A 12599-nucleotide genomic window follows, 5' to 3' on the forward strand; every position below is an offset into this window, starting at 1 on the left:
ATGTGTAATATAAGTAATTTCCTATAAATAAAACAGTTGGCATGTAAATCTATATTTTTATTTGTGTATATATTCTGTGATATCAAAACGCCTATATAATTGCAATAAAATATTAATTAAACTTATATATCTGAATGTAGATAATAATATAAATCATATATTCTATATACAGGATGACCCATTTTAACTTAGGCAGCCAAATAACTCGAAAAATAAGCAAGATAGAGAAAAATGTTTTAGACAAAAGTTGTATGGTTTCGAGGGGGCCATAAGATGGTATCATTGGTTTGACCTTGAAGAGTCATTTGAAGGTCACGTGAAGGTCACTTCAATTTTTTTAAATGGAACATCCTATATATTTTTGTACATTCTTGTAGCTCATCTCGAGAGCTTTCCAAAACACTATAATTAAGTACATTTTCGTTAAGTACTTTTTGAGTTATGAGGCTTGAAATAATTTCTTAATTTTACATAAACCGTAAAATATCTTGTATAATATTCATTTTTCGATTACCTTACCTTAATAGTTTTATGTACAAAATAATGAGAGGAATCAATTGGTGTAAAGAAAACACATAGTTGTTTTTAAGAAAAAATATGTAATTTGCAATTAACAATTCCATATTTTTTCTTAAAAACAACTATGTGTTTTCTTTACACCAATTGATTCCTCTCATTATTTTGTACATAAAAGTATTAAGGTAAGATAATCGAAAAATGAATATTTTACAAGATATTTTACGGTTTATGTAAAATTAAAAAATTATTTCAAGCATCATAACTCAAAAAGTACTTAACGGAAAGGTACTTAATTATAGTGTTTTGGAAAGCTCTCGAAATAAGCTACAAGAATGTACAAAAATATATAGGGTATTCCATTTAAAAAAATTGAAGTGACCTTCACGTGACCTTCAAATGACTCTTCAAGGTCAAACCAATGATACCATCTTATGGCCCCCTCGAAACCATACAACTTTTGTCTAAAACATTTTTCTCTATCTTGCTTATTTTTCGAGTTATTTGGCTGCCTAAGTTAAAATGGGTCACCCTGTATATTCATTTTTTAGACAAACATTAACAAATTATAACGAAGGAATGTATTGTTTGCTTTGTACAAATAATGAAAGTATTATTAGCATTTGATAAATTCATTACACATTATTTCTGCGAAATACTTTGCTTCATCGAGTGATCAAATAGTCACCATGTCGACCTAGCACATATAAAAGAAGCACATCACCATATATTTTTTGCACATAGTTACTATACAAAAATATTTAAAATGTTAAAAGTAGTAAAATATTTATAACAACAATTGTAGATAGTATTGTATTCTTCTACTTCTCTTTTAAAGCTTTCGCTCTCTTATTTGCAAGATAAATAACCCATGCAAAACCGACGAGATTCACCATTAAGACCCTCAACTAGAAAATCAAATAAAATAATTAATAATTTCCTATATCCTTTGCCAATTTTTATATAAACATAATTTCAATATTAAAAGAATATTAAAAAAAAATTAATATAAATAATAAGAAATAGATAAAAAAGAGTGTATGTAGAAAAATAATTTTTAGAAAAGATTTTAGTGATATAAGTATAAATAATTTCATGTAAATCAGAAAATAATTCACACAAATTTCCACAAATAGAAAAGAAATTTCTAAAAATAATCAATAATTAAAATCTAATTAAAAAAAGAAATATAATCTAAAAATAAAACAAGTTAGGAAAGTATTCTGACAGAATAACATATGAAAATAACATTACCATTGGTGGAATAAATTTTATATTGATATATTGGAACAACGTAAAGTATTTTAAATTAGCCAACAATGTTGGCAAATATAATTTCCGCATCTGATTAGTTGCTGTTTGATGAGATTTACCCTGAAAATAAATCACAATTTAGCATTAAAGTGCAAATGTTTTTTTAAATCAACTATTGCTCTTTCTTATCACTATTTTATTTACTTCATTCGTTGCTATAAAGTTTAATTTAATAGAATCATATTATTTAATTACAACTACTAAATTATTTATGTTAAGATTATTCATAACAGAATGAAAATTTGAGAAAAATGATAATTATGTTATAAATATGATAATTATGTTATACGTATGTTAAGATTATTCATGGCAGAATGAAAATTTGCAAAAACAACTGTCAGTCTTTGTACCTCAAAGATGGCAAGCATGTATAGTGCAAGTGCCTGGAAACATGGCATATAGAGAAGTCTTTCTACGAGTAATATTCCCAGAGGATGTCTCACGAGTAATGGTATATATGTATAAAAGTAATGAGGCACTGGTCCTCCGAAGAACAAGCTACAAGAATATTTACGCATAAAATACACTTTTTCTTGAAATCTTCATTAACTTCATTCACAGCATAAACAACAATTTATAGCCTACCCAAACAGAGCGTAGGCCAGGATACTGTCATCATTAAGTTGCTTAGCGCCAGACAATTTCTGAGATACTACATTCCCAAGGGCCGCAATAATGCAACTGAAAATAATACAAATGCGTTTATTGGAACAAATATATACTAATAAATATTTAAAACAAATGTGTTTATCAACAAATACATATTGATAAATATTTAATGTATTTAAAAATATTTAAATTATTTCAAACACAAAGGTATATATACTTTATTATTATTAATTATAATTAAACTTTATTATTTTTAATTATAATTAAACATCATTAATTGTAGTTGCTGATTATAATAATGCATATATGAAGATTATGTATATTTTTATATATATATATATATATACTCAATATGAAATTCTGTTGGTTTTACCTAGTTATAGCTTTTGTTTTCAAGGGATTATGATAAAGCTGATAGAAGTACGAGCCAAGGAGACTATAAATAACATTAGCCGGCTTGGAAAGCGACATTTTCTCGAGTTAGGTCTCTTTCTCGATGTGGACGTGAATCTAAAAGAAATGTTCGTATGATGATTCGCAAAATCATATATGAATATGATTATAATAGATGCCAAGGAGCAAAGTGCACATAGTTTTGTGCCTTCCTTTTTTTTTTGTTTGTGATTGGTCGAAGATAAGCTGGTTCTAAAAGGCCGGATGTCACATGTATCTCGGACAAATTGGAGATTTTTGTTTTACACGTATTAAGTAATTAGATTCTGATTTCTATGTAAAAAATATACAGCAAATGTAAAACATTCAACTGGAAGAAATTAAAAAATTTGCATGTCGATGATTGAGATATTTTTTTATAATTTAGACATAATTTTGTTCTCTAAAAAAATATACAAAATAAAAGTTATATATGAACGATCGAATAATTTGTACGAATTGTAAGAAATTTCGGAAATTTGTCGACGTATAACCTCTCGAGTAAAGCTTGAGAATCGAGAATCACAAAATCTGTATTTTGAAAAAAAAAAAAGAATAAAATATGTACAATTTTACAAGATTAGAAAATATATAATTAATTCATATATAATTCATAGAGTTTCATGTGTAATTCGAGTAAATTCATGGAAAATTTCATTTATTGGTCCGAGATCAGGTCATAATTTTGACAAAACTCATAAATGTGCAAAAAAATACGCTATTCATAAATTCATATGATATCACCGTGTATTTTAAGAATAAGATACAGAAAGAATACCCGAGTCTTGTTGTCGGTGACGATCAGTCGATATAGGTATTATGCCCTGTCCGAAATGTCAATCGTTTCTCGAGTATCACGTGTCACGTGGTCACACGTGTTTACGTGAATTGTTTGTGCGTGCTGTGAAATAAATATTTAGGTGTAAAAAAAACTTAAAAAAAGCAAGTATTTGTTTAGATAGGATAAAAGAAAAATGTTTATGTAAAAAAATATAACGGTGCATATATAAGAGTGTATAAAGCTCAATAAATCTTGATAGATTTTCGGACACGTGCAATAAAACGAAATTACGCAAATCAATTCGTGACATAAAAACTATAATATAATTATGCATGTTTTATTGCAATTGTAATATTAAAGTATGTGACATTAGAATTGTGTGATTTATTTAGTAATTAGAAGCAATGAAAAATATATTTCATACAACGTGACATAACCTGTAGGCAAACTTGAATAAATTATATTATAATTGCAATATTAACTTGTAATTAGAATTAAATATTTTTTTATATTGTTATCATATACTGCTAAAAATTATTTAATAATATTCTAAAAATTATCTAATATTATATAATATTCGTATAAATTATAATAAATGTATAATTTATTTATAATTTTGTGTATATATATATATATATACGTGATACAGATATTGTAGACAATTGTAGATGTAATAGAGATTTATATTTATTTATATCTTTTTCCTCCTCTTTTTCATACATAATAATATTATACAGGGTGACCCATTTTAACTTAGGCAGCCAAATAACTCGAAAAATAAGCAAGATAGAGAAAAATGTTTTAGACAAAAGTTGTATGGTTTCGAGGGGGCCATAAGATGGTATCATTGGTTTGACCTTGAAGAGTCATTTGAAGGTCACGTGAAGGTCACTTCAATTTTTTTAAATGGAATACCCTATATATTTTTGTACATTCTTGTAGCTTATTTCGAGAGCTTTCCAAAACACTATAATTAAGTACCTTTCCGTTAAGTACTTTTTGAGTTATGATGCTTGAAATAATTTCTTAATTTTACATAAACCGTAAAATATCTTGTAAAATATTCATTTTTCGATTATCTTACCTTAATACTTTTATGTACAAAATAATGAGAGGAATCAATTGGTGTAAAGAAAACACATAGTTGTTTTTAAGAAAAAATATGGAATTGTTAATTGCAAATTACATATTTTTTCTTCGAAACAACTATGTGTTTTCTTTACACCAATTGATTCCTCTCATTATTTTGTACATAAAACTATTAAGGTAAGGTAATCGAAAAATGAATATTTTACAAGATATTTTACGGTTTATGTAAAATTAAGAAATTATTTCAAGCCTCATAACTCAAAAAGTACTTAACGAAAATGTACTTAATTATAGTGTTTTGGAAAGCTCTCGAGATAAGCTACAAGAATATGCAATGATAAATAGTAGGTTCCATTTAAGAAATTGAAGGTGATCTTCATGTGACCTTCAAATAACTCTTCAAGGTCAAACCAATGATACCATCTTATGGCCCCCTCGAAACCATATAACTTTTGTCTAAAACATTTTTCTCTATCTTGCTTATTTTTCGAGTTATTTGGCTGCCTAAGTTAAAATGGGTCACCCTGTATATATATATATATATATATATATATATATATATATATATATATGTATATGTTATAAAAATTACTTCTCCACTTATGATTTTGTTGTATCTCTCTTTACAGCTTTACAGTGAACAATATATTTGTTAAATATACTTGAACTTGTATATAATAAATTATACATAAAATGGCACAAGGAAAGCTCAAAGTTAAAACAAAATTGCCAGCATTGGTAAAGACAAAGGCCAATAAAGTTAAGAAAGGTCCTGCTATCCGAAAACGTGGAAGTAAGTAATAATAAGAGAAGACAAACTTTTAGGATCGATTTATGAATGTTGAAATATTTTACTAATACTAAAATTAATAATATACTATGATGTTTCTGACTTTTTAAAAGATGCTCCGGTGCAGCCAAAGAAAACAAAGTTACAGGAGGTGCAAAAGTTAAAAAAAATGATTTCGAAAGCAGTGAACAGTACTATAGAAGATGAACTGCGAGAGAGAGCCTTGGAGGGAAAGAAAACTCTAGTGAAGAAAAATACTTCCAAATCGCAAAAGACATGATTTTTGTTAATGTGCTTGTGTATGTATTAATATATTGTATATATTAATAAAATAATGTTATATATTTGAGATTATTCAAATTGATGAAAAACGAAAGAAAAGAGTAAAAATTCTTTTTTTTTTTATTTATTACGTTTTGCATTAGCTTATATTTAAATAATGCTTATAAATTACTGACACATAAACTCAACGATTCAACCGAATATATTTTCCTATCAGAATAAATATTAATTAATAATAATTATCTGATTTACAAGGAAATATTATACAGGACGCCTTATAGCACCGTGCCCTTTGTACTTTTGAAACAATTTCAACATATGATCTATGTCAGAGAAAAAATAACTGTGTATTGTTATTTTATCATTTCTTAAAATGAAATAAAATACACAATGGTTAATTTAATGAATATAAGTTACAGTATCATATATTAGTATTCTTCCTAAAATACTTTGTCGCATACTCTAAATCACAATGTATTAAGGCCACTGTAGGCATCATAGCACTCGATTCTTCTGGTCCTCGAAAAATTTCTTCGAGATATTTTTATGGAGAAGCGACCTGAAATTTATATTTCAAGGAAAAAGAGAAATGATAAGATGAGAGGATTAAAGATACTATTCAAATTTGAATATTTACCACCAATAAGTGCCCACTCTGTCGATTCTTACTGATTGCCGGAGTGGCACCAGTTCTAACTTCAATGACTCCTTCTTTACCACTGACTAGTTTATGGGACACGCTGTAATATAATATTGTAAGTTTAATAGAAATAGGGTAAACCAAAGCAATTAGCTAAATTAAATTTTCAATAACCCAAGAGTATCTATATTAGTTCCAACTCCTTAATAAATTGAACTTTGATTAATTTCAGTATAAAGCGATAAATATATGCGTAAACATTTCTACAATACTTACGATTCGGTATTGACAATTTTGAGAATATTTGGATTACTAGTAATCTTGATCGCTTTTGTTAAAGCTTCTATTATATGTGGAACTTCCAAGATTAAGTCACCCTATGTAAAATAGAAAAAAATTCATAAGAATATATATAATTTATTTTCTTATATTGCTTTTAAAAATTATTTGCTTTAATCTGAAATTTTATCATTCTTGAAGTTTAGTTTAGTCTAACTATTATTAAACTACTATTTACTAAATAAATCCTTTATTCTTACAAAATTTTTTTTTGTAATTTTTTATTTAAATTATAGATAGATTTTATAATTTATATTTACTTATGCGATAAACTTTTTATTTTACTATTAATTTAGAATGTCTGTATGTTAATTTAAAATATTAAGATTTAGTAAAATATATATTCCAGGGACAGAAACCTTGTCCTTTTTCAGTTCGGGCGGTATCCTAACGATGAGCAAATTATCGGATTCCCCGGTGACGACTAGTTCTTCAATCGCCTTATAAGGCAGACGGTGCTTAAGCTTGAAGGTTTTAAGTGTATCAAGGATGTATACTGCGTTCTCCGTTAAAATGAGCACTCTTTCACGCGGCTTATAACCGTGCCGATCGTACTTAATGACAGGAGTTGCGTACTGAAAAGTTGATGATTTCAATTTAAGCTTCCTTTCTTGGGCTTTCAGTTGCAAGCGTTTGAAAAAAATAGTAGATATTATAAAAAATTTGTTTATAGAATTACATTTACCTTTATGTTTTCTCCGGAAGGTAAAATATTATTGATAAAACTCTGTCGTAGCGCTTTGTGCTCCGCGCCAAGACGATCGGTTAGGAATTTTGGACCTAGACTCTTCGCGTAGGATTTCTTTTTACCTTTGAACAAAGACTCCGCGAGAATCTTCAATTCGAAAAGTTCCTTATCCTCTTTGCTCAACGCCAAACGGTAACAACGCGCTTGCCATCGCTTATATATCACCCGCAAATGTTCTGATGCCTGCAATATTATGCATATATTTTATAGATATTATATAAAAAATATAAAAGATACAAAATATAAACAATCTATAGGCATATATATTGTATTCATATTGTATGAATTTAATTGCATAATTGTAGAAGTAATATGTGTTTTATTTTGCAGAGAATTTTTTTAATTTTATTTAGAATCGTACCTCTCGGCATGAATACGGACTTGGCGGCCAATAATTATTTAAAATGCCTGATGGTAGCGTTTTCGAGAGTCTGATGAGCCACTGGGATTTTGCCAATTCGATAAATGCTATATTAATCTTGGTAGGCGGTCCATCCCGAGTGATAAATCCTTCGATAAATCTGTAGCAATTTGCATTTTTTGACATATTAAATATATATAAATTTTAAAACATGAGAATACAAGATGTAAAGTATATAAAAAATATGTATAAAATATATATTAAATGTAAAATAAAAATTATATAAGTATATAAAAGATAATATATAAGATATAAAAGAAAAATACTAAATGAACAAATAATGATAAATCGTATTTTCTAAAATTTGGTAGAAAATCAAGAACGAGTGAGAAATACCTGCGAATAGTAATAACCGCTCGTCGTCGCTTTTTCGCTTCGCGTTTCGCAAGCCATTTGCGAATATATTTCTGGAAAATAATCGCCGCTTCTCGCATCTTCAAGTATCTTCTTCTTGCTAATATGCCCTTCCATTTGCTTTGAATAATGGCAGCTATTTCGTGCTTTTTTATTTGGAACGCATCTTCCGTCTCGAATAACGTTTTAGGAAATCGAATGAATAATTTTGTGCTGAAACACATAATTACAAAGTCACGGGCTGAATACATTTATTATTTCTTATGTATCAAAATTATTTTCATAATTTCGATTATTTTTCCAGAATATTTGTGTGTGCATTTAAATTAAATGTAATAAATATCCTAATAATCCTTATCCTAAATATCCTTATAATAAATATCCTAATTTCTAATTCTAACATCTAATCTAGAATATATTTTTTAAATACAATGTCGCAGTCTTACTTGCCCATCCTGTATTCATCGTTCTCATAACCGAGAGCAGATACAAGGACTTGCACGCCTTCTTTGGCCGAGCCGTGATAATTCGGCCAAGTTTCCGAACAGAGGCACTTGTAACGCTGCAAGAATTGCTCGTACGGTCTTCGATATGCGAAACCGGCACGTCTTACTCGCAAGTTTTCCATCAGTCCCAAGTACTTCACTTGATGTAGCACAATCTTTTCGTTGAATTGATCTAAAGAAGAGCAAGTTCAATGAATTTTGGATGATAATGATCAATTTTTGATCTTTGTTATGGTTTCATTTGTGCTATTCCTCCCTATTTTCTTTTTTCTTACATTTATGTCAAGTACGAAAATTAAAGATAATTTATTTTTATATATTTATTGTATATCTCTTAAATTATATATGTATTATGAATTTAAAAAATGTTACATATTTCATGTCTATATAGAAAATTATTGCTTTATTTTAATCTTGCCTTATATTAGTTTTACTTACTGGGCAGTTTAAAATCGTTGGGTTTGATGCAGCGAATATAAGACGGCTCTTTGCCCATAAGGATTTCAACCAGATTATTCAAGCTATTTTTAAATTGAGTTATGGCAGTCTCTGGACGTTTCTTACTGGTTAAATCTTTCACGTCAAATACAGTCTGTAAGAAACGAAAAATTGCACACTAGCCAAAGATGCAAAAACACTCGAGGCTAAAGAAAAAGATCTCAAAGAAGATAAAAATTATTTTTGCAAGTAATTTTTTAATTTTTAAAATTGATAACTGATTTAGAAAAATTTTCTTTATAGATCTTTAGCTCTCTTTTATAGATTTTAATTTAGAAATTTTTCTGCCATGGATGTCAAATTCCTACCTTTGTGATAGAATTCGTTGTGTGCGACATAACTTCGCGTAAGTCTCGGAATAATAGATCATTATTTTTCTCAAGAAATCCACGTACATTATACGTTACATCACCGGCGTAATGTACCAATCTAAATTCCTGAAATGTCAAATCATTTTCAATTTTGTGCAAGTCCCATAAAATTATCTAGTTATCTAATTAATATCTGATAAAATAAATAATATAAAATAATTAAAACAAATAACAGAGAGAGGAATAGAAATAATTGAATAAAAAATAATTAAACTGAAATAAAATAATTAAAATTTGAATATAGATAATGTACTTCTCTCTTCACTTGTCATTTTGAAATTAATCAATCTCTAATAATTATAAAATTTATAAGTAATTAATAGAAATTTCTTACATCTCGACCCATAATTTTCTGCGTTTGAATGTCCGCCTTTTGATGACTGATATAGTGAGGATGGTTGTTTAAATTTACATTCATCTTCTCCAAGAAACTTATATCCGTCGGTTCTCCAGGTCGCAGACACTCCTCGTCCATTAAAGATATTATTCCTGCAGTGTAAACGATTAATTAACAATAGCGTATGTGGTTGGTTAAATTTTATAGTAAATTTTTATAAAGATTCAACCTTTATATTTCTCCTCAATTAAGTCACAGATGATCTTATTGTTAAAATATTCTATATTTTCCCAAGCTATCCCTTCGCGCAAATACTCCTCCTGTTCTGACTTTAGCGTCAGCTGAATGAATAATTGTTGTAATTTTTCGTTACAGAAATTTATACAGAACTGTTCGAAACTGAAATGATAAAATTATAAGTTATCCTTCATTAAAAACCTAAGACGTAGCATATTTGTAAATATCATATTTAAGATAATTTTCATTAAAAAAATTTATTTCTCTCAAATAAATATTACACAATTTATGATAAAGGATAAAAAAAAGGATATGAAAAAATTACATAAAAATATAATATAAAAAATAATAAAATATAGCGCCTATATAAATATAAAATATATAAAAATATTTAAAAAAAACATGAAAAAAATATATATAAAATAAAATTTAAAAATTATTTTTCTTTAAGACTATTATTTGCCTTCAATTTTAAGGCGTGAAATCTCTAATCACACGCTGTTTGTAGTTACCTGTTCTTCTGGAAAATTTCGAAACCATAAATATCCAAAATACCCATAATCATTTTACGTTGTGGGTTGGTCTGAGGTTGCAGCGACTTGTTGAGCCTAGTCACGAGCCAGGTGAATAATCTGTCGTACACAGCCTTCGCCAGCGCGTCTCTCGCATAAATGGCTAATTCCCTATTCAAGGGTGAAACCACTACGTCACCGTGTGCGTTTATGGTCCGATGAGTGAACGCCTTCGCCAGCACGTTTACGTTGCATCCTAACAACTATTCAATCGAATCATTAGTCATTTGCATGATCGTTTACATTTGAAGGTTAAATCGAGAAATGATACCGTGAAATTAACTTTGCAAATAGTGATTTCATGTCGTTTCTTGAACAGAAATAATGTTAAAATAAATAATTAAAAATAATTATACTATGTATATATAATTATATACTAATATAAAAATATGTGTTATACAATTTATACTATATAATTTATTATACAATTTTTAAATATTCTATTATATATATATTTTGATCTCTCATAGAGTAGATTAATGTAAATTATTGTAACGGAAATTAAAATAGATCTTAGAAATAATTACCGTAGCAATGGCATCGACAGATGCAGGTTTTAAAATTGTCGCCACACCATCTTCCTCTGTGAAACCCACGTTACCCATATGCAACACCGACGCAACTATGGCAAATAGATCATCCTGCTCTGTCTGAAACATTTCCATGGTCTTCATCGCCCGAATGACTTCTTTATACTGATTAGCATCGTCGATGGTATCCACCGTGCCTTTCGTCTGATATCAATTTACAAAAAAATAGTAAAAGATATCGAAAGATATATCAATTTAAAATGTAAAATATAAAATATATATAAAATGCCAAACGCCATATGTGTAAAATATATAGAAAATATAAAAAAATATATATTTTATATAAAGAATGAAAATTGAATACACTTACACCGTTGCTCAGATAGAAGAAAGTGTCAAGGTTTCTTTTCAAGAACAGCTTTCTTAACGTGTCGTCATCTGCACCTGCTAAAAGTTGGTAAAAGATGTGAAAATTGCGCTCGCCCACAGATTGATGGATCACGCGAGACTTCTCCAATAAATAGTTTAGAATATTTCCACCAACCGGGTCTCCCTAAAAGTACATAAACATATTCAATCGCTAAATGTATTTAGCAAATCAAAGTACTTCTGCAAAAACAGGTGAATAAAAATATTGACAATTATATTAATATAAATTATATTAAAATAATATTTTAGTGTAATTTTTTCTTATTCTTCAAATCATTATGATTTATTTTTTTAGATAAAGAATAATGAATTTAATTTTCGTTTTTGTGAATGAAATTGTCTTCAATGCCTTTGGATTTCACTCTGTTATTTTAGACAGAAACTTGTGCGTTATTAGATGAGAATTTTACCTGAAAATTGAACTGAACATCCATATATTTGCCGAAACGGGATGAATTGTCATTGCGATTGGTCTTCGCATTACCGAAAGCCTCTAGCACGGGATTGCTGCCGATCAGTTTATCGTTTACTTCTTCCACCTGCTTTTTATGTCCCGTAGCAGCTGCGATAAACTGTAAGACTTTCTTGGACGCCTCCGTCTTTCCAGATCCCGATTCGCCTTATTGTTAGAAAAAAAAGATACCTTATTGTTAGTAAAAAAAGATATAAAAAAGTATAAAAAAAGACTCGATGATAAAAAAAGAAATCATCATATTCAAAAAAGATATCAAGATAAAAAGAAATTATATTCAAGAAATCAAGACTGAAAAAAATAAATAAATTCGAACTATTAATATAAAATTA

At 28.2% G+C, this 12599-nt stretch overlaps 3 protein-coding genes across 12 annotated transcripts in view; 1 reads left to right on the plus strand and 2 right to left on the minus strand.

Annotated features, from left to right (window-relative positions):
• Window positions 1-1074: 1074 nt before the first annotated feature.
• On the minus strand, window positions 1075-3771 carry LOC145959395 (peroxisomal membrane protein 2). Of its 2 annotated transcripts, XM_083078214.1 has the most exons (6): window positions 3650-3771; window positions 2813-2949; window positions 2416-2511; window positions 2181-2328; window positions 1771-1890; window positions 1075-1424 (listed from the first exon to the last, which is right to left on the minus strand). In XM_083078214.1, the coding sequence occupies exons 2-6, from the start codon at window positions 2908-2910 to the stop codon at window positions 1338-1340; spliced, it is 549 nt and encodes a 182-aa protein (XP_082934340.1). In that variant the 5' UTR covers window positions 2911-2949; window positions 3650-3771; the 3' UTR covers window positions 1075-1337. The 2 variants fall into 2 exon arrangements, with proteins under 2 accessions (XP_082934340.1, XP_082934341.1); XM_083078215.1 differs by lacking the exon at window positions 3650-3771 and having other exon boundaries at window positions 2813-3096.
• LOC145959397 (uncharacterized) lies at window positions 3657-8049 on the plus strand. 2 transcript variants are annotated; one of them, XM_083078217.1, is made up of 4 exons: window positions 3657-3813; window positions 5371-5534; window positions 5645-5830; window positions 7871-8049. In XM_083078217.1, the coding sequence occupies exons 2-3, from the start codon at window positions 5435-5437 to the stop codon at window positions 5809-5811; spliced, it is 267 nt and encodes an 88-aa protein (XP_082934343.1). In that variant the 5' UTR covers window positions 3657-3813; window positions 5371-5434; the 3' UTR covers window positions 5812-5830; window positions 7871-8049. The 2 variants fall into 2 exon arrangements, with proteins under 2 accessions (XP_082934343.1, XP_082934342.1); XM_083078216.1 differs by lacking the exon at window positions 7871-8049 and having other exon boundaries at window positions 5645-5880.
• The window catches only part of Myo61f (unconventional myosin 61F), a 38211-nt gene continuing 31527 nt past the window's right edge, over window positions 5916-12599 (minus strand). For all 8 annotated transcript variants that reach the window (XM_083078207.1, XM_083078209.1, XM_083078205.1 and 5 more), the window contains 16 exons: window positions 12206-12414; window positions 11737-11919; window positions 11364-11570; window positions 10777-11039; window positions 10257-10426; window positions 10025-10179; window positions 9628-9756; window positions 9260-9413; window positions 8762-8993; window positions 8298-8528; window positions 7902-8061; window positions 7478-7723; window positions 7152-7367; window positions 6730-6830; window positions 6451-6553; window positions 5916-6372 (listed from right to left, as the gene is read on the minus strand). In XM_083078207.1, the coding sequence (XP_082934333.1) occupies window positions 6358-6372; window positions 6451-6553; window positions 6730-6830; window positions 7152-7367; window positions 7478-7723; window positions 7902-8061; window positions 8298-8528; window positions 8762-8993; window positions 9260-9413; window positions 9628-9756; window positions 10025-10179; window positions 10257-10426; window positions 10777-11039; window positions 11364-11570; window positions 11737-11919; window positions 12206-12414 (2774 nt within the window). In that variant the 3' untranslated portion in view covers window positions 5916-6357. The remainder of the gene's footprint in view (window positions 6373-6450; window positions 6554-6729; window positions 6831-7151; window positions 7368-7477; window positions 7724-7901; window positions 8062-8297; window positions 8529-8761; window positions 8994-9259; window positions 9414-9627; window positions 9757-10024; window positions 10180-10256; window positions 10427-10776; window positions 11040-11363; window positions 11571-11736; window positions 11920-12205; window positions 12415-12599) is intronic.

Source organism: Camponotus vicinus, unplaced genomic scaffold (assembly GCF_025532165.1).
Source record: "Camponotus vicinus isolate PSW18456_S1 unplaced genomic scaffold, iyCamVici1.0 SCAF_1, whole genome shotgun sequence".
In the NCBI taxonomy this organism is placed as follows: Eukaryota; Metazoa; Arthropoda; class Insecta; order Hymenoptera; family Formicidae; genus Camponotus; species Camponotus vicinus.

Bases quoted from the DNA above. Each gene is read 5' to 3' on its own strand.
- LOC145959395 (XM_083078214.1), bottom strand. From the start codon at position 2,910: ATGTCGCTTTCCAAGCCGGCTAATGTTATTTATAGTCTCCTTGGCTCG. The intron at 2,512-2,812 runs GTAAAACCAACA...TATTATTTTCAG, and splicing joins AAAACAAAAGCTATAACTAG to TTGCATTATTGCGGCCCTTG. The intron at 1,425-1,770 runs GTAATGTTATTT...TTGATTTTCTAG, and splicing joins TAAAATTTATTCCACCAATG to TTGAGGGTCTTAATGGTGAA.
- LOC145959397 (XM_083078217.1), top strand. From the start codon at position 5,435: ATGGCACAAGGAAAGCTCAAAGTTAAAACAAAATTGCCAGCATTGGTA. The intron at 5,535-5,644 runs GTAAGTAATAAT...ACTTTTTAAAAG, and splicing joins TGCTATCCGAAAACGTGGAA to ATGCTCCGGTGCAGCCAAAG.